The 27,794-nt window shown below is 46.2% G+C and overlaps 2 protein-coding genes across 3 annotated transcripts in view; both read right to left on the minus strand.

The window, feature by feature from the left end:
- CKMT2 (creatine kinase, mitochondrial 2) overlaps nucleotides 1–6,931 on the minus strand; it is a 33,318-nt gene extending 26,387 nt beyond the window's left edge. Inside the window, exons 1-2 of the mRNA XM_084225706.1 lie at nucleotides 6,847–6,931; nucleotides 2,391–2,464 (exon numbers count right to left, since the gene is read on the minus strand). The gene's annotated coding sequence lies outside the window, so the exon portion shown is untranslated. The remainder of the gene's footprint in view (nucleotides 1–2,390; nucleotides 2,465–6,846) is intronic.
- A 5,304-nt stretch (nucleotides 6,932–12,235) lies between these two features.
- RASGRF2 (Ras protein specific guanine nucleotide releasing factor 2) overlaps nucleotides 12,236–27,794 on the minus strand; it is a 125,455-nt gene continuing 109,896 nt past the window's right edge. For both annotated transcript variants that reach the window (XM_084225951.1, XM_084225950.1), the window contains exons 20-27: nucleotides 26,139–26,199; nucleotides 25,555–25,658; nucleotides 23,372–23,456; nucleotides 22,165–22,362; nucleotides 19,335–19,414; nucleotides 18,247–18,364; nucleotides 17,243–17,311; nucleotides 12,236–16,586 (exon numbers count right to left, since the gene is read on the minus strand). In XM_084225951.1, the coding sequence (XP_084082077.1) occupies nucleotides 16,494–16,586; nucleotides 17,243–17,311; nucleotides 18,247–18,364; nucleotides 19,335–19,414; nucleotides 22,165–22,362; nucleotides 23,372–23,456; nucleotides 25,555–25,658; nucleotides 26,139–26,199 (808 nt within the window). In that variant the 3' untranslated portion in view covers nucleotides 12,236–16,493. The remainder of the gene's footprint in view (nucleotides 16,587–17,242; nucleotides 17,312–18,246; nucleotides 18,365–19,334; nucleotides 19,415–22,164; nucleotides 22,363–23,371; nucleotides 23,457–25,554; nucleotides 25,659–26,138; nucleotides 26,200–27,794) is intronic.

Genomic DNA, 27,794 nt, shown 5'->3' on the forward strand with positions numbered 1-27,794 from the left:
AAATTTCATCGTCAGTGTGACATGTACTTTAAGAAGACCAGTTGAGAATCAGACCAAGCAAAAGGATTCCCAGAACATGTAAACCCAAAGGAATGTCTGAATGTGTGTAATAAATATGTATTTAACATATATGTATGTATTTAAATATGTATTTAACCAATGTATCATAAATATGTACTTAACCAATACAATGAAAAGGTATATAAGAAAAATTGCTGTAGTTAACTGCATGTCTCTGGCAGCTGCCATGCACCCAGGACTGCAAAAATCCCTTTTACCCTTTATTAACTTTTAAAAATTTTAAAGAGTGAGCCTTGTTTCTCTCAGCTCCAGCACTGCAGCCCCACCTCACCCCACAGCTCAGCACTCTCATCTCCCTTTGCAGCTCCCGCTGCTCTGGGGTGTTCAGAGACATTTGGGGATTTCATGTGGGCTCCAGAAGAGAAATTTGTCCTGCTTGCTTCTGCTGGGACTGTGTCTGAGATGTAAGGCTGGCCAGGAAATTGGCATGTGGGGCTGAAGGAGGCAGTGAGTGGTTTTCCTTACAGGAATCAGATTTGGATTAGGATTGCTGGTGAGCTCCTTAGGAAGATACAACTCCTGTCCAAATAAGGAACAATTCTATGAATCTGAATTCTAAGTTGTGTAACTGACAGGAGCTTTTTCTTCAAGCTGCACTCTGGTAAATCACCCTTGGGAAATGAGCATGGAAGATTTACAAGAAACCCATGACATTTCTCCCAGGATCTGCTGTTTCAGTTGTTTTACCAAAAGGTTTTTCAAGTGTGATTTTTTTTGGCAACTTCCTGACTATTCTTTTGGAGGTTATACTAAACTCCTCAAAGCATTTGATTTTATTTTTGGTGAGCAAATTCTCGATAATTTTCTTATAAATTTGGGTTAATTAGACCCAAACCCTTTACTTCTTTGTCTTTCTTGTCCAAAGACAGATGCAATGTTGCACCTTTATCTTCTCACTTGGCAAAAAGTTATTCTGTGCTTGCATATTTTTGTGTTGCAAACCAGTACTTTCTTTCTATGCCAGTCACATTTGTGAGATGAGGAACAGGGGGTGTTCCACCTTTGAAGTAATTTGTTTCACGCCCTCTGTTGTGCTTCAGCAACTTTTTACCAGAATCTTTTCATTCTGTCTCCTCCTTCCTTTGAAACACAATTTCCAGTTAACACAGCACCACTTCCAGAGAAAGGTGCTGATTGTTTGACGACATTTCAGTGTTTTTTCAGTGCAAGATTCTCCCTGAATGTGTGAATTGATTGAGGTGAGCTGCAGGACAGGCTCCTGTGACTGCAGCAGGATTTCCCCTCCCAGAACACGGTGTGAGTGTGCTTGGCTGGAAACAAAAATCAAGTGAGAGGTTTCAGGTGGGGATTTCTCTGATGGTTTCCTTTCTGTGTGTTCAGCAGATCGCTCCTGTGCCTCTCACAGTGCAGCACCCTCATCCTACACTCTGGGAATATTTCCCCATGACTGATCTGTGCAGAGCTATTGTTGCCATCCCCAGGTGTCTGAGAGGCACCGTGTGTGTCTGCACAACAGCTCTGTGTGTTTATAGCTCTGTTCCACCATTGCAAGGAATTGGCTGGCAGTCACAAACCTGTCCTGGGGGCTGCCAGCCCCATCAGAATCCCCCTGCAATGAGGATAAGGTGACTTGAACCACCCCACCAGCACCTCCACCTGCATGGAGTTCTTGGCAGCCTCTGACCCCGGTGTGGTTGGGGGCACAAACAAAGGTCGGATGGGCACAAACAGGGTCTGTACCTCTGATTAAAGAGAGGGATCCCGTGCAGGGTGTGTTTGGGAGGAGTGTGAGGCACAGCTGGGTCACTGTGACCTGGGATCCCCGAGCAGAGCCTGCAGGGGCTCAGTCTGTGCCCCTGACCCTGGCTGCAAACAGGACCAGAACTGTCAGCAGAGAGGGAGGGGAAGCCCCTGGGAGAAGGGAGAGCTGAGCCCTGGAGGGAAGGGTCTTTTTCCAGAAAGGCCAGGAGATCTCCAGGGTGCCCCAGAGGGTGCAGGCTCCGTGCCACGGCCGGCGTGGGAGGCTGTGGCTTCGCTGCTGGGCGAGCTGGGGACCCTCCTCACTCTGATTTCTGCCTGTGTGTGCCTGGCTGTGCCTCCCTGGGCTCCCACAGCCGGGGAGGTTTGTCCCTCTGCCATGTCCCAGTGCCCAGGGGTGTCCCTGTGGGCAGTGCTGTCCCCACTGTGGCTGCAGACTCATCCCAGGGCATCCCAGCCCTGCTGGAGCACAGGGAGGATGCTCCTGACCCTCAGGAGGCTCAGCTGTGCCTGACAGAGTTTTCCTGACCCTCAGGAGGCTCAGCTTTCCCTGACAGAGTTTTCCTGACCCCCAGGAGGCTCAGCTTTACCTGACAGACACTTCTCTGGCAGCTCCTAGAAGCCTCCCACACTGGAGACGCCACAGACTGCGCAGGTTGTCTACCTAAAAAAACATAAACCAGAGTTTAAAAAAAAAAAACAAAAAACCCACGGTGGTTACCCACACATCTCTTCTTACAGGAGAAGGTACAGCCTACGGATGGCAGCAGGGAATTGCCAGTCTGTGCCTGCCTAGTGCCGAGGGGAAGGTGAAAGGACGAGGCAAACATCCCCTGGAGTGCTGTGGGAAAGGGAGGGTCACCCTTTCCAGCCCAGGCTGTGGCTCCTGACTCTCAGCTTTGGCCACACGGGTGGGCTCTAGTCCTGGGAATGTCCTGCAGCCCGGGCAGTGCCACAAAAACCGCACAAAACCTCAGCAAAAACAGCTTTTACAAAAAGAGGGCACAAAACAAATAAGGAACCTCATTTGACAAGAAACATCATTTGGGTGGGGATGGGGTGTGGTCCATTCTCCAAAAGATAGTGTGACTTTAAAGCAATGCATTGCTTCAAAACACACATTTTTAAAGATTCACTTGAGAAGACCCCAAATGGAATGGCCCCAAAGTAAGGAAAGATCCTCACCAAAGCCTTTTGTGAAGCCTGAAATCATTGGTATGTTCAGCTGTTCCTTCCCCACAGGGATTGTCAGCCTGGCTCTGCAGCAGGTTTGCAGTGTCAGTACCTCTGATTTGAGGGGTCTGATTGCCCCAGCAGCACTCCACCAGAATTGCTGTGCTGCCATTCAGGTTTCACCCCAGACCATCCTTAGGTCTGCACTGCAAGGATTTCACTTCCACCAGGGTAATTTCACCATTGCACTGCCCAAAAAGTGAAACTGCAGATTTTCCTCCTGCAGGACTTTGCCAGGTGTCTTCCCTTGTGCCCATGATAGAAAATCCATGTTTTTGTGAGTGTCTGTGGTGCTGCCATGGTGCAGCTGGGAAGGGGAAAGAGCAGTGCTTCACAATCAGAGGAATTTTTGAGAGTGTCAGTTTTGACCCTTGGGAAGGAATTGAGTGTTTGCCTGAGCTGACCAGGTGTGCTGGAAGGAGAACACCCCCCTTAGGAAGGCATCTGTTCTGTGGTCAAAGCCACTTAGAGACAGTATGGTCTGGAAAAGAGAAATAAATTCTAAGCATTAATCAGGTTTTAATTAACTTAATTAATTTAATTAATTAATTAATCAATCAATAAAATTAATTTATTTTTATTATGTATTTAATGAATTAATTAAATTAATTAATAAAGAAACCTCAAAAATCTCTAACTGCTGGCCTGCATATCTGTTCACTTTGAATCAATGACCTGTGATGGGGCAGTCTGCACCCCTCTCAGTCCCACCAAGTCTTTTTTACCATTACTTTCATTTCCTCTTTAAACTGGAATGCCTCCTCATAAGCAAAGGCCTTTTCTTCTCTGCGGGTGGATTCTGATGGCACTGACAAAAATTTCTTACAGGGCTCTTGATTATGATTTATTGATTTCCACTTAAAATTGTGTCTGTGGTGAGTGGTTTGTTAATTGCACCAACCTTCCATAAGTTTTGAGTCCTTTCACTCCACCACGAGCTCCATGAGAACTTGGGCTTTATATTAGACAAGGACTAGTTACATCTAACCTTGCACTGGATATTTTTGTATAATTTGTTCAAGAAAGATCTGATTTCTATGTGATTAGACGCAACACCTTTTTTGGGTATAAACCGTAACAATTTAATTTTTTTAGATTTTTGACAGGACTCTCGGGATTCCTGGCACGAGGCCTCAATCATGTAATCACTCAGGCAATGCTCAGCAGCAATAAAACTCTTTTTCCAGAATGTGATGAGCACACACCAAGAGGGAGCCCCTTCAGAGCAAGGTGGTGATGCAGATGTTTTGGCCAGGTGTGTAAGAAATGCTCAGAGGTGTGGCCCAACCTGAGCTGTCCCCTGCAGCCTCTCTGTGCCCCTGTCCTGGGCAGGTGGGTCAGCCCCCAGCAGTTCCCCCTTCCTGCTGGGGAGGGGGGCTCAGATTTCGTGTCCCAGCCCATTTTCTGCACCAGGTGTGTTTCCTGCAGGTGAGCCCACCTGCAGGCAGGGCTGGGGTTGGGTTTTCCTCTTATTCCTCAGGTGTGTTCCCTGCCAGGTGTTTTGGGCTGTGTGAGCCTGACAAAATGTTTGCAGGGCTTGCCTTGGCATTTCCCCTCCTATCCCAGCCTGCTGAGGATGCCTTTGTGCCCCGGGCAGGGGATGGAGCACAGCTGGCTGCCCTGGGGCTGGCCCGTGGCTCCAAGTCCTGCAGAGTTCCACTCCCAAGGTCACCTGTGCTCGTGCCACCTCTCAGAGAAGGCACAAGAGGTGCTGCACAGGGGAGCTGTGCCATGAACAACCCCCCTGCACCAGGCCCCCTCCACCATCAGCAGCTTTGGGCAATTCCGCAGGAATCCTCCGGGCCAGGTGTGACAGCCAGCACAGCTCCAGGTCTGCACACCGAGGGCTCCTCTTCCACCCTCCTCATCCTCATGGTGCCACAGGGCAGAACCAAGCCAGCCCTGCCTTCCCCAGGGCAGAACTGCCCCGTGCCACGGGCAGGGAGCCAGCACGTGTGCCAAGGTCACAGTCCTGGAGGTGACAGCCCTGTCCCCCTGCCCAGCCCCGTGACCACCCTCAGGACTCTGCTGTCCTGCCACACTGCACTGGGGCTCAGGCTCCACACTCTACCTGTGTCACCTGCCAGCACTGGAAAGGAGACAGAGGTGTGAAAGAAGCCACTACAGCAAATGTGGTGCTGGCTGAAGAGCAGCCCAAGGGATTGCAGGTGTCACTCCGGGTGGAGGGCTCTTTGTGACCACAGCCTGAAGCCCAGGAACCTCACAGCTTCACAGCTAATTCTAACATTTTCTGAACAATAGCATTAAAGAGTGTTTTCCCTGTTAATTCTTTGCTTTCTGGAACCTCTCTTGAAGAGGAAGTTTCCTGCTCCACCTTCCCCTGGGTGCTGTGACACAGGCATTGGTTATCCAATATTTCACACTTGCCCGGAGGGAAGGAAGGTGCCAGGGTTACAGTGACATTTCTAGAAATAGAGGTAGATTAAACACTTGAGCCGTGTCATGGGTGGTATCAGTTGCCTCCCCATGTGATCCTGAGTGACATTTGGGAGGAATGGCAGAGGCACAGCTAAAGTTCACACGGGCTCTGCACCCCGGGGCTGCGTGAGCGCATCCCAGCCCGCAGAGCTCCCTGTGTGAGCTGGGCCCTCACCTGGCGCAGGGACAGCCAGCCTGGCCTTTCATGCTTCAGAAATAATTCCTCTAAGCCATCCTCAGCCCGAGCTGAAGCCTACAGAGGGCAGTGGAAAGTTTTCCCCGCCCGTCCGTGGAAGGTTCTGGAGCCTCAGAAACATCTGCAGTGACTGTCATGAGTCACTGCTCGCCTCAGAGGCCATTTTTAGACTCCCAGAAATCAGTTTACATCTCTCCTGGTTTGCTGCATCACCCTGCAGCTCAGAGAGCGCCACGCACATTAAAGCAGCCAGGCCCACAAAGCAATATTGGTGATTTTTTTTGCAGTTTCTCCCCGCTCACCCTGGGCATCACTCAAACCCTTTTGACTCATCTGGGCTTTGCCACGCAGCCTCCAAAGTGCAGAAACAACACCAAGGGCAGGCAAGGTTCTGACAGTGCCTTACTCACAGCGTGGAGCATCTCTACCAGAAATACCAACCACATCTCAGTTCCTTCCTCCTCGTAATTCCAGAGGGACAGCAAAAGGTCTTAAAGGCTTACTAATTTGGAGGGGAAAAAAAAAAAAGAAGAAAAAGGGATAAAACTCCAAACTCTGCACCTGTGACGGGGTTGGTGTGGGTGGAGAAGGCATGGCAACTCTTCACAGGTCAGACAAGAACCCCTTGGCACCACCATGAATTTTGGTTTCTGTCAGCTGAAGGTCTGGCTGGCCAGCCCCGAGCAGGGGAGAGCCAGAGGCCCAAATTCTCCTGCCACAGCCCAGCCAGGGTGCAGGCACTGCTCACCCCTCTGAGCCAATCTGGTGCCATTTTGCAGTATAAACCTCTCATCTTCGCAGTGCAGAGAGCTACAATCAAAACCACAAAAAACTCATGTAATTAGAGACATTTCCTCTGAACTTGTTACACATCTGCAAAGAGACTTATCTTTCTCTAGCTAAAATTTTTACTTAAGGGTCAGCAATACTGTCTGGACTTTATGATCCTAGAGGTCCTTTCCAAACCTTAATAATTCTGGGATGACATTATTTGAAGCAGCTGCAGAGCGGGGGCTGGCACATACTTCCCTGCACCAAACTACTTGCACAAATCAATAAATTACAACCAAATTAACACCACCATCCTGTGGGGCTTTGAATCACTTTTTAACACCCCCTGGCATTGGAAATGCTACAGTCTGAGGCTAGAAAAGCAATATATGTGCAGACTCACTGACCTTGGAGCTGGAGGTAGGGACGTCCTGCTGCCTGCAGCGAGCCCAGAGTGTGAAGGAGCCGGAGGCTGGGCACGGACAGGAGCCCAGGAAATTTGAGACAGGCAGGAGGAGGTGAGGGAAACCAAAATAATTGCTGCAGGGACCAATCCTGCCAGGCTGGGTTACGTGAGTGGCATTTGCCCGGGCAGGGGTGCCCTTGAGGGCGTCAGCAGGATGTGGCAGCAGCAGGGTGACAGCAACATTGTGAAAAATGTGTATTCTGTGATTGGCTTTTGGCAAATGTTACAATGAATATTGTATGTGTTATGTTAGAAACTGATGCTGTATTAACTGTCTTAAGTAATGTGTTAAATATAGTTTTAGGTTATAACATAAGGTTAAAAAAGAAACTATGCTATGTAGGATACTTTCTAGAGAAAGGGCTTGCAGTGAGATAGCAGCCACTATCTCTGAAAGACATAGGACACCTAAATCTTTCAGAGAAAGAGAATTTATTGCTCCATTATCAGGAGAAACGAACTTCTTCCTGCCTCACTCAGCCCTGAAGATGCCATCAGGGTTCAGAGGAAGAAGCTGACAGTGCCCAGACAGAATCCTGTGTTTGAATGGAATTCATGCATCATGTATGAGGTGTATGAATATGCAACAGGCTGTTGTTTTTAAGGGTTAATCCTCTGTTAATGTGGGTTCTTTTTGGGCTTATTTTGCCCAGAAAGAGGAACCTGGACTGTCCCTAACTCTTTGTTTCTATTGTCTCATATTGTCCTAATCCAAATAGTCCAAATTATTATTACTCTAATTATATTGCTATTTCTATAACCATTTCATTACTATGAAACTTTTAACATTTTAAAAACAAGTGATTGGCATTTTTCACAAGCATCATCCCCCAGACGCCTCTCAGTGCACAGCACGGACAGACAGACGGACAGGGGCAGGGATGGACACAGATGGACATGGGCAGGGACCCCAGGAGCAGCCAGAAGGGAAAGGGACAGATCAGTCCTGCCCAGAGCTGTGGCACTGCCCTCCCTGTCTGGGGGACACCAGAATTCCTCCCTCCCATCCCAGGGGGAACGGCTCAGGGCAGGGAGCTGAGCTGAGATCACTGCAGGGAACTTGGGGTTGTTTTTCCTCCCCTTTGCTTTTTAATTCATGGCATTAATTCCTGACTGTTTGTGAGGCAGAGGGGCCCAGACACGTGAAGTGGCCTCTGAAGCCTCTCATGCAGAATTACTGTTATTATATCACTATATTGCATTTAGGATTGCTGTACCTCTATAGCTTTGTAGCAGTGAATTACAGTAGGAAATAACACACAATGGTTTGGAAACCATGAAAGAATAATCAGTTTCTTTCACCTGGCTCTGCTCCCTCCAGAGCTGAACATGTGTCAAGGCTGGCAGAGGAGCACAGAGGCCAGCACTGTGCAGCTTAAAAAAAACCCCAATATTTTCCCTTTGTACATTTAATATTCTTTCAATTTGACATAGGACTCTCCAAAACCTGCATTTCAGAATTTTGAAACTTTGCAAAACACAGACATCTCACTCCCAAAATGCCATGACTGGTTTGGGCTAATGGGAGCCATGCACACCCACAGTAATTAAAACCAAAACTGCCTTTCCAGATCAATGCATCTGGAAACAGCCTGTTCAGCACACCAGTTTCTCATCAACCCAACAGTGTGTTCCAGGTGTTGGTAGAGGGAAAAACCAACTGTGGATCTCTTGAGGTACCATGAGTAAGGAAATAGGGACCCAGGAAATCCATGCCTCATGATGGAGGCGCACACCTGCTTTTTCATTTTTCACCTTTTTTTCATGAAGGCCTTGAACAGACCAGGGCTTCCTCTGGCAGCAGGGGAGGGCATGAAGTGCCTGGCTGGATTATGCAGAGGTTCAAGCTATTTGCCAGCTGAGAGCCTGGGAGAACAGGAGATGCAAACAAACCCCATACTGTGAATTTACAGCACAAACACCAGGAAAAACATTGTTAGCAAGTTCCCTAATGATTTCTGAAGAATATATCATTAATACTTAAAAAATAGTTTGGCTTGACTGCCGGTCTGTGGTCTGTTTTGTGAGAAACTCAGCTGCTGAAACAGTTGGGATGCCAAGGATCATCCATCAATAACCCCCTATGTTCATCTCTAATATAATTACCTAACACCTGAAGTGCTGCTGTGGTTTCATTGCTGATGCTGGGGAGGCAGCCTCAGCTGAGAGTTAATTCAGTTGCAGTTCTTACCAATCCATCTGCCCCTGCACAGCACCTGGAGTTTGTTTTGGGAGCTTCTGGACAGGGAGTTGCCTGCAAGGGGTGACAAATGTCACTGTGTTTCATGGAAGGGCCTTTCTGATTGCCACAATTATTTAGAAGAAAATTTATTTGAGGTCAAGTTTCTGTGTGCAGGGCATAATTTATTAGCAGCGAAAGGAGTCAGGACAGAAGTGATGAGCTGAGCTGTTCTCACAAATCCTGTGTGTGGAATTAGGGGTTGCAGGGGGCTGTGTGTGTCCTGAGCTTTGCAAGGACACAGATCAGTGTCTCTCCTGCTGCCAAAGTCAGAGCTCTGCTAAATTAGAGCAGCAAAAAGCCACTGGACACAATGTCCTTCTGTACTGGATTGTCCCTCAGTGTCATGGCAATTCTTGGTTTTCCAGCACCATGGGTCTGTAATTCCTGGGATTCAGAACAAGGCAGAGGAGCAGAGCAGGCACAGCTGATACCCAGGGGTTACCCTGACCTCTCCCTGAGAATTCCTCGTGACTGTGGATGCTCAATATCCCCTTACACTGCGCAGCCACTGGGGGCTCAGCTGGGGAAAAATCCCATCTGGGGGGGATCCAAGCCCTGCATCCCACGGGGCAGGGAGTGAGGGCAGCTCTTGGTGTCAGCCACGGGCACGCTCTGGCCAAGGGGACCAGCAGGCACAGAGCAGTCATCCTACACCTGTGACTCCTCCAGAGAAAGGCTCCCCTAGGTGATAATGCATCTCCACTAAATAAAGAGCTCAACAAGGCCCAACCGGCGTTTTAAAAATAACCCCAGCTATTTTTAACTTATTAAAGTTGTTCTTCACAGGACATCCACTAGAGGAAAGGCTGTCTATAATTAGCAGTGTCTTTTCTGGCTAAAGGGAGGAGAAAAGGTTTCCCTACACATGGAAATGACTCTTTGGAAAGGCAGGAATCTCCAAAATACAAAAAGTGGTCTTTTTTTTCCTCCTTTTTTTTTTCTTTGTTTTTTTTTTTTTTCCCAGCTGCATTGCAGACACGAGTGAATCAATTCTGAGATGGTGATTGTCAGGGGGTTCAAACTAGAAACGACCAGAAAACCACAGCTGCCAAGGTCTTGCACTCTGGACACCTTCTCTCTTTCCCCCAGGGTGCTCCAGCATTTCTTTGTCAAGGAAACCCAGGGAGGAATGGTTTGAAAAGGGAAAAAGTGCTCTTTTTCCAGATGGTTTTCCCATGGGATATGAAATTTTCACAGCAGACAAAATGGAATTCTCAAAATATTACTATTTCAAGTGAATATGAGGTGCTGATAAGACTTTGTGTCTTCTCTGTCTGGAAGAGTTCTGGGTTTGCTCTGCATGAAGTATGTCAAGGATCTAGATGTGATTTTTACATATTGTCCCCAATGCTATAAACACAGAATTTCCAGGGAGGGTAGGGTGGGAGTAGATAAGTTTTTGGCAATAATTCTGTCAGTGTTTCTGGCCCATCCACCCGACCCAGAGTGTCTCACAGTGCAGGTTCCACCTCTGAGAAAACAAACTTGAAGTGATTCTGCTGCCCCTACATCTGCCAACCCCCCTGGACAGAGCTGTGTCCAGCAGCCAGGAGCTGGAACAAGCACCAGTCACTGTTTCAGTCCTCTTTGAACTGGACATTTCCAGCAAAATTAGGCTCTTCTCTAATTTTCCTTCTTTTAAGGCTACACAGGAATACACAGAATACTGGGGTGCAGCTTTCAAGGCATAATTCAGCCTTCACAATTCCTATTTGTTACCTGTGCACGATCAGTCCAGACTAATTTCCTCAGAGAGCTGAGGATTTTGAACAGCCTCTAACCAGGAGCTTCCCCTGCTTCCTCTGTGGTCAACAATAAAGAGGGCTGGGTGCTCTCTGATTTATTTGGAGATTCCAGGATGGCTCCCGGGGCCAGAGGGCAGGGATGGATGGGATATTGGGAATTAGGAATTGTTCCCTGGCAGGGTGGGCAGCCCTGGCACAGGGTGCCCAGAGCAGCTGGGGCTGCCCCTGCATCCCTGGCAGTGCCCAAGGCCAGGCTGGATATTGGGGCTTGGAGCACCCTGGGACAGTGGGAGGTGTCCCTGCCATGGCAGGGGTGGCACTGGGTGGGCTTTAAGGTCCCTTCCCACCCAAACCAGTCTGTAATCCTACAATGATGGCCTTAAAATAAATATGGAAATCAGCCAACTGCTTGGCATAAGTAAAATGTATGGTTTAAAGTGTTGGGAAAATAACTTGAAATTAAATTACCCTGCAGCACTTATAAACAAGGTTGCTTGGGAAGTATTATAATTTATTTTCTTCCATTGACAGTAGCTGACAGCTTCAAGGGTAAGTTGCTCTCGCAGTTAATTTCAGTTTTTATGTGAAGCACCAAAAATGTAAGCAGAATGGAGAAGATGTGGCCACAAGGTCACAAAGTACTGAATAGAAGCTGATTTTATTATGTCACTTGATGTATCTCTTTCTTACACAGACCTGCTATGCCATTGCTATTTACTTATTTAAAATATTAATTCTTTAAAGAAGTTTAAGAGGAATCTCTGTTTTCGTGAAATTACTGAGTTCAACACAGAGGAGCTGTAACCAGTGATTAGAGCATGTAACACCAGCTGGAGACCTGGTTTTGAACTCCCAACCTCTGTCAAGTATTTTCTTCCATTTGCAACTCATTTTATCTCCATGTGACTTAGTTTCCTATCACAATGGGAGGGACAGGACCTACTTATAAACCCCTGTGTTTTTTGCCTTTTCTGTGTATGAAACGTGCTTTTACTGTTCTTTTAAATCCAGGGCAGGACACCAGCCCAGAGAAAGCAAGGGATGTGTATACACATGTCCAAACCCAGAGTGAATTATTACCAGTGATTCCCATGGCAGCTGCAATGCACTGTGAGTAAAACTAGTAATTCAAACCATTCTTTCCCATTACAGACCCAAAATTTTCACCTATTTTTTTTCCCTTTAATGACATGTTTTTCTAAGAGACTTGGTAATTCAGAAGGAGTAGATTGGATTTTTCACAACGAGGGGTAAAATAATAAATTCCAGTGAGGACTCTTGAAACTCAGGAAAGAAAAGGATGTTTATTAACACACAGGCACAACAGCTTGCCTGGTATGCCTTACTAACAATACAAAGCAATAACCTTGGGTCAGAAGAGAAGTTGCAATACATGCAGAAACATCTGGATTGTGCACTAAGCAACACGTTCCATATAGGTACATCTGTCAAATAAACACACATCTACTGCCCTAGGTAACAGAACTTCAGAGACTACCTCAGGTACAACAGAACAACCATCACTGAGCAGCATTTTGGACATGAAGCATCCTAGACAGAGACATTTGACCTTTGGAGGCAAAAACTGTAACAGGCAAATAGCTGAGAGCCAGATCCCCAAAGACTTATGAAAAGCTCTCGGTGAAGCCTAAGGTATTATCAGAATGAGGTCTGAAGGGTTTTGCCCTTGGTGAGTGAAATTATGAGTGGGTAAAAATGTCACAATGGGTGAGAGTTTTAAATCATCGGGGTTTAGTGTTGTTGCTAAGAGTGAAAGGATGAAAGACTGAATATCGATACAAACAAAACAATGTCTTTGTAAAACCCTTAAAATAAATAATACACATGAAGGAAAATTTGGGATAATTAACATGTTCTGAAATCAAAACCAACACGGTTTAAGTTAATAAATAATTAAAATAATTAAGTTCTTTTTTATCCTACAGAACAATAATCAGTATTAAAAACTAGGAAAGCAGAAAGAGGACGGGGACCTCCTCCTTACTCCGAAATCAGGGTGATCAGTGCCACTTGTCACCTCTCACCGCGAAGCTACGTGTCCGTGTGTCACAGGACGAGCCAGAGGAAAGGGACAGGACGAACACACACTGCCACTGTGAGCTCTACAGGTTTTCACCTACACGATGAGCACTCGGGGGCTCGGTCACTAACAACAGCTGCTGGGTCGGGGGGCAGAGGGCTGGGGGTGAAGGCTGGGGGTGAAGGCAACTCTAACCCTGTGTCAGCGTGTGACGAGCGCTCTCCGTCGCTGGAGGGGACGTGTCTGTGCTGCTGCCCAGGCCCCGGTGACCACGGTCCCGGCTGGGCTGCTACTGATGCGGTACACGGTCCGGCGGAGCCCACCGCGGAGCAGCGGGTGAAAATGCTTTATCCCCATCGCCGCCCGGCCCCGCCGGGCTGGGAGCAGCCCCCGCCCGCTGCGGCCAGGCTGGGGGCTCTGAAGGCAAGTGGAGAGGCGCTTCGGCCCTTCTGTGCCCAGGGCATCCTCGCCCGCGGGGCTCCTCCCGCTCCCTCCGCCAGTCTGTGATGCTCCCGCGGCCAAAAAGCTGCGAGGGACCTAAAAGACCCTAAAAGACAGCGAGAGCCCAGAGACAGAGTCCTTAGCGGGAGCAGCGCTCCCTGAAACAGCAGAGGCGAGGAGGGGGTGTGTGATGAGCGACATCTGTCCCTCCGAGCGCCGTGCTGGGCACTGCGACACCGCCGGGCTGAGCGGGGCTGAGCTGGCATCAGGCAAAGCCTCACACAAAGCGGGGTGCGCTGCCTAATGACCATCGCCGTGGCCCAGACATGCAGCAGGGCTCTAGCAGAGGCACTCGGGCCACTCAGAGGTGCAGCACTGAGCCCACAGCCCAGCTGCCAGGGGCTGCAGAACAGCTGTTTCCAGCTGTGCTCACGGGGTGCAGCCCCGGGCAAGGGCTGTGGGTGACGAGGTGCATACTCACTTTTCCCTGTGCTTTAACAAAAGCATTGTATCCCCAAGCAAAAACATCGACATGAAGCCATCAGCAAGTCAAACATTACTGTGACCATAATAATTTTTAAACACTTTAGCTGCTGCTGCTGCTACGAACACAGACCAAGCATCGGACTCTCCCGATTCGGACCCAAACTGGCCACCGGGGCAAGAGGCAACCTTTGGCATATGAGCAGGACGTGCTTTCCCAAACGAGCACATTTGCAGGGATTTCCAGCTCAGCCCCTCGGGCACAGCCCGGGTGTGCCGCCGTGTCCTCCCCCGGCCACACGAGCACAGCACAGCCCTGCCAGCCGACACGCACGGAGCAGCACACACGAGTGAAGCACACAGCAAGGAACTCTGACGGGAGCACGACCAGCATCCGGACCCTGTAACCCTAGGAACATCGCCATTTGGTAAAACCGGGTACAGGCAGAGAAAGCGGCACTTCACAGCGTACAACAGAGATGCCCATTCACACTGACAGCTGTTACACGTTTTCTTTGTTAACAGAGAAACAATAGAAACAACGTAAGAAATCACTTTTTGGACCACATTTTCTCTGTTGCTCCATTACTTCAAAGTGTTTTATGGAACTACTGAATAGTAACTGCTTTTGTACAGAAAGTACACAGTCAGTTGGTTTTGTGGTCCAAATAAACCATGCTCTTTTTTTTTTTCTCCTCATATCATGCATCGGGATGCAATCAGCTTCTTGTCAATCATTAGTCAAAAGAAACAAACACATTTTTTAACAACAAAAAGCTTCCCTAAGAAACATTTCTACAGCAACCATCAGCCAGAACTATTTAAAGTGTTCCTAGCACGTCCTTCTCTCCTGCTGTCTGCTTTTCTAATGGAGGAATTTTCCAGTCTCTGTGACACCTCCCCATGCAGTTATTTACAAGGAGATGGTCCTTGTGGAGAAGGACCTTAATGAAATTTACAGTTGCTAAGGTACATTTGTAGATGCTGGCGCTCACACTCAGACAGAACAAATGGAACTCGTTGTGCAGCTCTGGGCTGGGCCAGCAATGTAATTAAAGTGCAAATAAAGACAAAAACCACAAGCCAGGCAGGTCCATTTTTCATCGCCAGCGTTAAGAAGCATCACAACTGTGTAAGAGATGTCAGATCAAATAGGCCTAAGTCACAATCTGTTTTCAACATCTGTCTCCCTGAGAGGATTTAAGGGAGGTATACGGTGATATAGCCCTATTTCTTCAACTGGCTGAGTATCATTGGAAAAGTAAGGACACTTTTCCAGCCAATTTTTGTTTTCAACAGTGCTAACACCTGTGTTTTACACTATGATGCCCTTTACAGCATTTGAGCTCGCTTCCCATGCAGCTACAACAGGCCACTCTTGATGAGGAAAATACAAGAAGTACAACAACTACTGTAGAAATGACATCTGTCCACCTGGTACGTCACAAAAGCAGAGGCTCTGAAAACATTTACAAATAGCACATTTTCTCAAACAAAAGCAAGTGATAATTACCAGCTCAGATAAAAATACATACTTTGTGTTTGCTGGCATTCAATGTTTGCCACTGACACGATCAGTTTTACAGCTAAGTCAACACCAAACAAAAAAACAAAAAAAATGGCCAAACAAAAAAACCTAAAAAAGACCAAAACCAACCCCAAAAAAGGACGTTTTTTAAACCACCAATTCCACGTAAAACAAAACTGTCACTGCAGCTCCAAGTGTTCACTGCTGATCACCACCTGCTGCCAGACAGACATGTATGTATTTCTCTCCACAGTGTGTCCAGAATGCAGGCTCTGTAGCCTGACTTGTCAGAGAAGCTGCAGGAGGTGCAGGAAAATAAAGTGCCTCTTCCAGAGCTGTGTGCAACACGACTCCCCATCCCCTGCACCACCCTCTGGGTCCCTCACCCTCCCAGCTGGCAACTATTTACAAGTATTCCACCAGTCCATTTGCTTTCCATGCTGTAAATACTTTCACTGATGAAAAACATATTTACAAATACTTTTTATAGATACAATCAGTCACCTTAGAAAAGGCTGACGAGACATTTAAAGAAGAAAATGTTTTGTAACGAGTAGCATTAAATGTACAGCAGGTGTTTCAAACAACTGCAGATCTGAAGTTACTAGATGCTGTCTTAATATCACTCCAAAGCAGCAGATGAGAGCTAAAATCCTGCTTTTTCAATGAAATTAACACAATGAGAACACCACAGCCGTTATGCCTCAGTGAACACATAGTTAGCCATCAACCCAGCCACCTCACTTTGCTTATTTATCCTAACACACCTGAGCCTATTACCACCATTTAAATCTGTACCCTTGATTTGCCACGTGAGATGGCTGCAATGAGTGCCTGTTCACAGGAAAGTCTCCCGTTTTCCAGGAAATCATGGTCCCTAGTGCCAAACATGATCTTTGCAAAGCAGAAATAGCTTAAGCCGGGTAGGAAGGGTCTTTGCCTTTCACCTCCAACACTGGTTTGTGTTGCCTGAGAGGGAAAGGCTGCGAGACTCTATCTCTTATGAGAAAAGAGAGCTGGCACTCCTGTCAGAGTTTCTCTGGCCGTGTTTGGGTGGTGGCAGGCGTGGTTCCCCTGTCCCAGAGCTGTGAGCGGGGCTGTGCCGGGCTCAGGCGGGGAGCCGGGGCTCGATCTTCAGGGACAGCTCGTACAGGGTGTCCTCGTCGATGATGAGGGTCTTGTCCAGCAGGTAGTGAGTGACCTGGGGAGGGGAAACAGATGGACAGGCTGCATGGAACTGCCACAGAAATCTCACAGCTTTCCTTCCCTTTCAGCTCATGTTGGGTCCTGAGATCGCCTTGTGTTGTTTTCGTGAGACACCCAGCAGCTGCTTGGAATGCTGCTGGCATGAGGATGCACCTGCAGCACTCTGAGAATTAATTAGGATTAATTCCTCTTAGGAATGGGCAAATCCTTTGCCGGGTTACCTCAGCCCAAACTGCTCTTCTGGAGTCTGAGATGAACCTTCTCTGAAGGCACTGACCAGCTTTGGCCACAGCTGCATCACCCCCAAGAAGGGCAAAGGGACAAAGAATTGCAGGATGGCGCAGCAGGTGCTTGGAGCATCTCCTGACCCTCCTCCCAGGATCTCAGGGCAGGGAGAACACACCTCTGAACCCCCCACACCCTCCAAGGCTGCAATCCCCTACCAAAGGAGCAAAAAACTTCTTTAGCAGGCATCAAACCAAGAGGTCCTGTGGGGTGAGGGTCTCACCACCCCAAGGACCCATCCGTGTGTCTGTCTGTCCTCTCCTCCATGCACGGGAGCAGAAGACACCAACCTCAGCTTTCAGTGGCAGCTGTGCCTCACAGGGCACTGCTGCCACAGCCTGGTTTCAGGAGCAGCAGGAGCCTCACCTTCTGCTGGTGCTCGATGCGGTAGGAGGTCTGCTGGAACTGGCGGATTTCCCTGATGATATGTGAGATCTTTCAAAAGAACACAGGGATGTAAGCTCAAGCACAGCTCTGCTTCAGCAAAGCCACACAAAGCAAGAATTCTGCACCAAATTATTCCATCCAACATATATATATATAAATAAAAAACTTCTACTTACATATATAAAATATATAACTTCATCATAGCAAGATTATATATTTATTTATTTGTGGACCTGGTAGGGATCACTGTCTGTCACAATTACAGTCACAACACTTCGTTCCTGACAAGACTTTACTGTGTCTCTGCTAGCCTCTGCTACCTTCTCCTCTGTCAGAAGGAGGGAAGGGAAGGGTAGAGATCACCTCCCAACAGCTCCCCAGGACTTCACTTTCCCAAACCAAACATTTATTCCTCAGCCAGTCCCGAATGAAACAACACTCTGCCCATAATGAAACCTCCCCATTCTTTGCCTCGAGTGACTGCTGCAGAGTGTAGCCCTAAGATGGGATGGGCATTAGGCTGAGATTAAAGGAGAAATTTTCATGCCTCCCTCCGAGGAGCTGTTACAAAACAGCATTACATGGCATGGGAGAAACATCACCTTTAAAGTGCTTTTCAGATAGACCAGAGCACACTTTGAAAAGAACATTGTGATTACTGCTTCCTGGTGAATCACTGCATTCCTGTAATTCTGGTTATTTAGAAAAGCTTTTTCTTGCTCCTCCACGAGCTCCAGGCAGCTGCTTTTGCTGTCCTTCCTGAGAAAGTGAACCGGGGACAAATTCAGCCCGTGAAAACACCCAGCCTGCCAGAAGGTGGGGATAGAAGACTGGCTCGAGGAATTGCTATCCCAACGCTGCCTCTAGTGCACAGCACCAAAGCAGCTTCTCCAAAGGTAAATTCAGAGGAGTCACAGTGAAATCAATAATTAACTCATGCAGTTAAACACTTGTTGGTGACGTTTCAGGAAACTGAAAATTACCATTCTCATTTTGGAGAAATTAACAAGGCCTTCCTCAGTGAAGTTGGGTGTTCCTTCCTCAATAAATGCCAGGTCAGTCAGGTACATCCCAAGGTAGGGAACAGCAGGTGGGTTACAGCTGTAAACCAACAAATCAGCTTATTTGCCGGCAGCTACATTTGCAAATGCATTTTTCTCTAACTTGCACAAACTTTTTATTACTTTGCACAGTTGTAATCCATGGGTTGCTTTCCTTTCCAGGACAAACAGCTCCTCTGGCTCTGCTTGAGTTGTGTTTGCTCTACCTGTGATGAATTGAATGCATTCTGCCCAATATCTAATATTAATGGCATTTTAAAAATAGACCATGAATTATTCTGGCTGTTCAGTTCTCAGCTCCTCTCAAGATCACTCGAGGTAGTTATGCTACTCAATTCTGAAAAGCCTGCTTCCAATTACAAAGCTCACAAAAATCCAGGTTTTTGTATAGCTGAAATCAGTTCTACATAAATTGTAGAACACTTGACATGGAATATTCTGGATACCAAAATTACAGAATGTCAAACACAATCCAACAAACCATTTAAAGAAAACAATATTCAAGGACTGCTGCACAAAAGCAGCAGGCTGTTTTGCAGCAGGCTGGGAGGCCACAGGAGAGGAAATATCTCTGTGCATTTGTCCTGTCCCTATGTTCCTCTCATAATGTTTGTTCAGAATCATAATTGTCATACGAATGGGTCTGTGACCCTAAAATTCTTAACTAGAACAATCCTGGTTTTCATAAAAACCTCAATTTATAAAGCTGGCTTTACACTTATTGAAAAAGTTTATCAGTGTAAGTGAAACCCCAACAGGGAATGTTCACACAGAAAAATAGTTTAATTTGTTTCAGTAATTCTCTGGAGCTACTATGTTTACCCATCAGGAGTATTAAATCACAGCATATGCAGCAAAACCATATTGCCAAATAGAACCAACCTAGAATTTAAAAGGTTATTAGGCAACAAAAAAAAAATTATTAAAGCTTATTCACAGCCAATTATTCTTTACCATGAACTATCCACTGTTTATAACAAAACACAGTTGTATACTGTAGGGAGGCTTACTTTTTGAGCATTTCTCTCAGGTTTTTAAATCTTCCCTCAGATGACACAGTCTTCTGAAGCTTGTCCATGAGTGCTTTTGTCTGGGAAGAAAATGCATTTCAGATGTCATTGCTGGTGCATGTAAATGACTGGAATGAGATTCCATCGAAGGTGTAATTCACTTATCATCCCCACCCATTTTCCAGAGCAGTACAACAGGCATTACTGAATTAGGAACTCAGCTTTACTGCAGCTCCTCCTGTCTTTCTGCAGATGGAGATTAGGCAGCATTATGAGTGATACACAGAACCTATATTTATGCTGATACTACCCTGCAAGTGGAGGAAAACCCACAGATTTATGACATTGATGGTCTGGAATTCAGTTTGCTGTGCACACAAGAACATTACAGATCCTACATGTGGCTGAGGATCCTCAGCTGCATTTACTGAAGTTGGTGACAGCAAGGGGTGGTCACTGCCTTGGGGCTTGCACTGAGCTGATTTTGCCTCCAAGTTCCAGACAGAGGCTGAGTGTGTAACTGAGAATACATTCGTGTCTTAGACAAATCACTGTCAGTGGGCATCACCAGACCCTGCTTCCTTCTTAAGTGAAATAAATTTGATTTTCAGCCTGTTTATGCTACTGACTTGAGACTTGGGTGTAGAGAATGATGAGAAATGCATCCTATTTGAGACTGAATTTCCAATTAAGAGAGAGCTGTAGGCAGACAGAGTCACTTTCTTCTACGTAGCAGGCTGATGAAAACCCCTGATTGCATTCCCAATAGTACCAGAGAACTGTGCCACACCATTAGTCTGCTGTGGGTTTGGTTTCTTATTTTTTAATTGAAAAGTTTAAAAATCAAACTAATTCTATCCATAAAACTTTTTGGAGGTAAACTCACTTATAAAAGTTTGTACTGAAAGAATTTTAAACAGATTTTTAAATAGAAGAATGTTGCACCAGCTGTGAAACAGCTGAGAAAAAGCTGACTAGAAAAGGTGGTACAGTCAGAATTTCTTTTAACTGTATTTCTCTGAACCATTTAGAACACAGAACATAAAAGACTGGATTATCTTCATCCTAAGAGGCCTTTTTTTAAATGGGTGCGTCTTGCTTTTGTGGCTGGCAGTCATTCTCACAGTTTTGCTGACATTCTCAGCAGCCAGGTAAGGGTTCAAGGGAGTGTTCACTGCACCTAAACTTGAGCTCCTGAATAAGAAAGAAGACTTTTTTACAACAGTCTCTTTCTGGGTAGAAAAACCCAGGAATTTGAGAGGTCCTGACCTTCCTAAAGGCTTTTTTTACAGGCAGTTCCTATTTTAAGCACATGACCAGATTTTAACCATAGTTTGTAACCACCCAGATGGTATCAGAAAATACCTAAATTTAGTTTACTTGAACATTTCAGCCATTCAGGCCAAATAGTCTCTGGCATCTTCCAATTACCTTGAAAACATTTTGTTCGCACAGATTAAAAAAGCAAATGCAAAATTCCTGGACAGAAAATGCCATCAACACCTTAATGAAGGGATGGGACTACTCTTGGCCTTAAAACAATTAATTACTCAGAGAAACATCAGCCTCAAAGGTTGTGAGATTTTAGAGGAGTAAGAAGTCAGTCATAGCTCAAGGTAGTCACAAGTTCTTCATTACAAGGCAATATAGAACATTCTAATCCATTGGAAAGTTGTGACAAAGTTTATTTTGTTTTTCCAACCTATCACCTCTACTTAATTCTGCTGCATTGCAGATGCCTTTTTCCAATGGGAGAAAATTCTATTAAAATGGAATATAATTTTATATATATATACTTATAATAATTTTATGTCTATTATAATAAATATATATTCTAAACATATTATTTTTATATATTACATCTTATGATCTGATATTTATATATAATATAAAATACATAATTATAATGTATAATTATATATTATTTTTATATTATTATGTATATAATGTATAATAATAAGAATAAATATAATATTTAACATATAATCATTATGTATAATTATATATATTATAATTAAATTATATATAAAATTACAAGTACACACATATGCTTCTATTATAACATCTAAACTCTTAGCTTACTCTATACAATTATATTACTACACTATAAAACCCTTCACCATCTTACCCAATAAAGTTTCTCACTCACTGAAGGCATATTCTTACTTACAACTATAGAAACACAAGTCTATAATGGTTCTGCTTAATGTCCCTGTACTTTTATTTTTACATCAATCCAAGCTTCTTCCAAGGCTGCACCTCAAACCCTTCAGTGGAAGTTTCTATCTTTCCCCTTCCTACATCCCAGGTGGTGGCAAAGCAGAAATATTCACAGGAGGGCTCCTGTCTCAGCCCCAGGGCACGGTGGGCGATGGGATCAGAACTGCCTGCTCTCACTGTCCTATTGTCTGAAAAATCTCTTCGCCCAGGATTTTTCTCCTGGGAAGCTGAGAAGCCTCAGAGAAAAATGAAAACAATAATTATCTGATTTGCTTCTCCTGTGTTCTGTTCATGTGGAACGTGGTTGGAGATTGTTTATCCAACAGGTGGTTGTTCATTGGTTTCATGTGATTTGTTTTTGACTTAACAGACCAATCAGTGCCAAGCTGTGTCAGGACTCTGGAGGAAGTCGGGAGTTTTCATTATTGTCTTTTTAGCCTTCTGTCTGCATCCTTTCTGTATTCTTTAGTATAGTATAGTTTAGTATTCTTTAATATAATATAGTATAAAATATTAATCAATCTGAGAGCATGGAGTCAGATCCATCACTCCTGCCAACAACGGCGATCCCAGCAAATCCACGAGCCCGCCGTGGCCGCAGCCCTCTCACCTGTTTGGACACCTTTGCCCAGGTTTTCTTGAGCCTGTAGATGGCACTCCTGTTGAGGGCCGAGGTGATCTCCAGCACGCCGTTGTAGTTGTGCAGGCAGCGGCAGATGTCGGCCACCGCCACCCACTTCTCGATGGCGCTGGCCCGCGAGGGCACGTCCGCGTAGCTCATGATCTGCGAGGCCACCAGGTTGCTCATCTGGCCACAGAGAGAGAGGCAGGGCTCAGGGAGCTGGAGCACAATCCCCTCTAACGTGCCAGGAATTATCGGGCAAGGCAGGAGAACCCTCAGCTGAGCAGGACAGAAATGATGGCTCTTGGAACACAAACCCTGAGGGAGCTGGGGGTGCTCAGCCTGGAGAAAAGGAGACTCAGGGGTGCCCTCATCACCCTGCACAGCTCCTGAAAGGTGCCTGTGCTAGGCTGGGGCTGGGCTCTGTCTGCAGCAGCACTGACACAGCCAGAGCACACTGCCTCAGGCTGCACCAAGGGAAATACAGGCTGGCTAGCAGGGAAAAAGTTTTTTATAGAAAGGTGATAAAGTTCTGGAATGGCTGCCTGGGGACGTGGTGTTAAACACATCCCTGGGTGTGTTTAACAAAGCCTGCATGTGGCACTGGGTGCCAGGGTTGAGCTGAGCTGTTGGGGCTGGGCTGGACTCAATGATTTTGAAGGTGTCTTCCAACCTGGTGATTCTGTGAATTCTGTGACTCCTAAACCCAGGGAAATGACATTGGAAACAGAGCTCGGGGCAGGTGGAGGGGATGGGGACAGGAAAGAAGGACTGGGGATGCAATGGGAAGGTCTCCAAGCCATCAGCACTAAACCTGATTGGGAAATCTCCCAGTAAAATTCAAGGAAAATGATAAAGGAGAAAGACGTGTAGGCATACAAAGGCATTAAACAGGATTGGTGTTATATTTCTCTGGAGAAATTGAAGTTTCTTCACTAGGCTGAAAGACACTGTGCTACAGTTTAAAATGTTCTACTCTCTTAAATTGCCACTAAAATACTGAGTACCAATTATTGAAAATGAGAATCTTCATCTGCTTTGATTTAAATTGTTAATTACAAAGAGGCTGCAGCTTTCAGTCACTAATAGCTAAGACATCACCTCACACTGCAACACAACCCAGTATTTCTGTTCCAGAGGTCAGAGGCAGTCCATGGGGTTCCTAGAAAGCAAGTCTGTATTTGAGAGTACTTACATCATTGAAATGTTGACTAGTTTTCATAATGTAGGGCGTTCTCTCATTTTTATCCACTTTCATCCAGCCCTGCCCAAGGAACTCTCTAGACATTGATGGGAGAAAAAACAGCAAACAAAATCTTCATAAACACAATACAGAGTCTGTCTGTAACAGCCTAAGATTTCAAGAATACCTCAAGTTGCTGGAAGCTATTAACACAGCTTCACACTAATTCCAGCATCTCACTGTACCATTTTTATGGTGACTGAAATGCTAAATAGTGTAAAGAAGATTTATTTTTCTCTTAATCCCCTCTCCCATGTCACCTCATCCTAATTTCTAGCACTGTGACCATATATACACCTCAGTATCCTTGTATGTGTGCAAATCCTTTTGTCAGGGGCTGAGTAGTGGCCACCCCAGCCCAGTGGCCACTGGCCCCCCAAGGACACTCTGCCAGGACTGTCCTCCCCTCCCTACCACAGACAGTGGGTGCAGATAGGAAGAGATAACCCAGGCTGCAAGGCACAAAGGCATCATCTCCAGCACCAAAAGGGCTCGGGCCCCAGCTAAGAATCAACATCTCACTCTGGAGAGCAGATGTGGGAAGAGATAAAAGAAATGTTCCTGACTCTTTTACAAACTGTAAAAGACACACAAGTTACCACAGAGGCAGGAGCCTCCTACGCCCTGAAAGCGTTGGAGACTTTTCTCTGGAGTCTGGACACAGATTCCATGGATGCTTCCCTGGGGATTGAGGGACAGGATCTCAATGTGTGCCCAGCCAACAACTGGATGAGAAGAGCCATTGAATCCTAAGTGGTGTTATTACTTCCCTAGCTATAACATTAACAGGTACTTTTAACCTCATGCTGTATACACCCTCTAGAAGTTTTCTTTTTGTCCTTATTCCTGTGTACTAATAGCTTGTTTTAAGTCTTACATCTGTTAGTTTTGTGTCTATGTCTCATGTTTAGCTGGGTGTGTGCTCTATTCCCATCTCTCAGAGCTGGGGCAGTTCTCCTCTGTTCATGGGGCATTTTCTTTATCTCTCCCACAGCCAACCCTCCCTCCAGGAGATCTCTGCTGTCCATGGCCATTCATTATTAATTACCTTCTGTCCGTGCCCACTGAGTGTCCCTGCAGGGCTGACCAAATTCCATCATCCCATGGGGAGATGCTGTGCCCAGGGCAGGAGCCAAGCATTCCTGCCTGGATACAATCTGGGGGTTGGGACAGCACGGCAGCCTTTGCCCCCTGCATTCCCAGAGGAGCAGCTTTCTCCTGCCCTGCATTCCCAGAGGGAGAGCAGGCCCATCTCCAGCAGCCCTGCAGCTGCAGAGGAAAACTCCCCCCTTGTGCAGGATCCTGCTGCAGCAGAGCCACAGCTGGCACTGCAGGAGGGCTGAGCCCCCCTGGGATGGGGCTGTGCCACCCTGGGATGGGACTGTGCCACCATGGGATGGGACTGTGTCACCACCATGGGATGGGACTGTGCCACCCCCTGGGATGGGACTGTGCCACCCCTGGGATGGGACTGTGCCACCCCCTGGGATGGGACTGTGCCACCACCCTGGGATGGGACTGTGCCACCACCCTGGGATGGGGCTGTGCCACCCCCTGGGATGGGACTGTGCCACCATGGGATGGGACTGTGCCACCACCATGGGACTGTGCCACCACCCTGGGATGGGGCTGTGCCACCACCCTGGGATGGGGCTGTGCCACCACCCTGGGATGGGACTGTGGCACCCCCATGGGATGGGACTGTGCCACCACCCTGACACACAGGGGTCAGGGCATGCTCTGACTCTGGCAGTGGTTTGTTTTGTACTAGTGCATTTGTATTTTTAATTCTTCTGGTAAAGAACTGTTACTCCCATTCCCATGTCTTTGCCTGAGAGCCCCTTAATTTAAAATTATAATAATTTGGAGGGAGGGGGTTTACATTTTCCATTTCACAGGAGGCTCCTGCCTCCTGTGGCAGGCTCCTCAGAAGACACCTGGCTTTTCACACCAAGACAGTCTATTAAATAAACAATTCATTCTCCAATAGATCGAATCAGCCATTATTAAGCAATTTGTGAACAAGAGTGGCTTTTGGGGTGCTGGGCATCTCCACAAAGCTGCTGCCTGCTGCCAGAGGCCTGGGCCAAGGGCAGGGCGTTATCCAAAGGCCACCCCCCGTGCAGCACGCTCACTCGTAGGGGATGCTGCGGAACACGACGTGGTCCAGCAGGGTGATCTGCTCCGCCAGCTCCATGGCCGACAGCGTCTCGAAGCACTCAGGCTTGGGGCAGTCTGGCTGCAAAGCAAGGACAACTCTGAGCGGTCTCTCCGTGGGCCACAGGGCACAAGCAGCTGCCTGGGAGCCCTCAATGGGGCTGTAATTAACTTCAGTATCAGGAGAAATGAGGATTAACAACAATTGCAGACAACAAAAACACCCGGCGGGAAATTCATAAAACACACACACACCAGCTCCAGAGTATGAAAACTCTGAGTATTAAACTCTGCATATTCTGCACTTGCATTTTCATATATATTAATGTCTTCCCCTTTTTTTAAACCTTGAGATTTTATCCAAATACTAAAGTTTTGACATGTTCATTTTTGATAGGGGCTCCAAAATCTTACAATCTCTAAACTGAAATTGACATTCCTGGTATAAAAAGAGTATATCTATCCAGAAATACTTTACAAGTTACAGTTGTGTTAAATTTTATTGACTCAAACACACAGCATCTCTCCAGGAGTATTTGTTTAACTCTCAAGATGAACTTACCATCTGAATGATATCCTCTATTTTCAAATGGTTATCATCTTGATCATCCTGAGAAAGAGTCCTGAAAAATAAAGTGGCAGAACATCCTATATAAATATAATTGTCCATGGTTATGGCAAAACCTTATCACAGATCAGCAAAATGGTTTATTTGAAATAAATCCTATGTCTGCAATTGAGGAGGTAAAGGAAAAAAAAACTGTAGCCTAAGAAGTCATGTCTTGCTTTAAGTAAAGATGTGTAAACTATTACAGCATCAGACATATAAGATGAAATATTTCCATGGAGGTTTAAGATCCCTCAGCTAATGAATCCTGGAAATTGTCCTGTTCAGTGTCCCACACTGAGCTCAGTGTGTGGAAATGGACAGCAAACTGCAGCTTTTACTTGTAGCAAGGACATGATTTAAGTAATAAAAGTGTTAATGAATGTTTCCAATTCTGCTACAGAAAACCTGTGATTATTATGGTTATTTCAGAGTAATGGGTCAAAAATTACCTAGGCAAAAGTAAGTATGGATCCAACATCTACCCTGATGTAGCATATTGACACATAATTACAGGATCTTACCCCTTCAAGTGGAAATTACAGACACAAAGAAGCCTTGACAATATTGGATTTATGTAATAGAGGAGTGAGAAGATTTAGGGAGGAGGAACATAGGTCAGAATGCAAAAGGCTGTCAGAAAGGAGACATTTTTCTTTTTTCTTTTTTTTTCCCCATAAGGGCTGGAAACACCTTACGCCTGCAGGGCAGGGCGTGTTTACCTCTCCAGGAGAACCCTAAGCTTCTTGCCCGGATAATAAGGAGTGCAGCCTCAGTCCCTGTAAATAGCCTGCCAATCTGTCCCAAAGAGCAGCTTATTTTGTGCTGCTCCTCATGCCTGGGGGCCTGCAGGAAGGTGTTGTTCATCCTGTGACAACAGCCTCTGGCAATGAAAATCACACAGGCCCCGTGCTTCTGTCCCAGGAATTCTCATCAATCTTGTAAAATCTGAGTTACTTAAATATAACTTCACGTTACGTTGTGTTTATGTTGCATCAGGTTCTCGCCTTTGATACAGAAATTGTTGTATTTGCTTCATATGAAATAAAGTATGAAATATGGGATTCTGAAAAGACTGAAAACAGTTAACTTTAATCTTTGCCTTCTGGTACTCTCTACCATGACATCTCATGTTTTATGTAGACTTTCAATCTGTCATTCTAAACAGATGCTTTTTTCCTAGCACAGTGGTCTCATGAAAAAAACAAAACCAACTCTCCTTTTATCCATAAATATTCTCCAGTGAAATCTGCAGAGGACAACAGATCTGAAGACTGGATAATGGTAATTTTTTGACAGCATCAACAGCAGCTTCCACTTGAGTCTGGGCTGTTGTCAGCCTTGGGACCCCCAGCTTCAGCAGAGGACTGGGGACACTCACTGGGCTGACCAGCCCTGCTTGGACAGCTCCCACTGCACTCCCTGCAGAGCTCCTGGGAGCTGGGAAGAAGCAGATCTTGTGGAAAAAAGTCACAGGAGATAGCAAAGGCACAGAGGGGCTCTCCTGAGCAGTATCACCCTTGGGGAGGACTGAACAGGGTGACTCCTCCAGTATCCTCAGAAATTAAGGAAGAAAATATAAAAGAAATACCTTTCTATTTCTTAGAATCA

Source organism: Fringilla coelebs (genome assembly GCF_963513975.1).
Source record: "Fringilla coelebs genome assembly, chromosome: Z".
In the NCBI taxonomy this organism is placed as follows: Eukaryota; Metazoa; Chordata; class Aves; order Passeriformes; family Fringillidae; genus Fringilla; species Fringilla coelebs.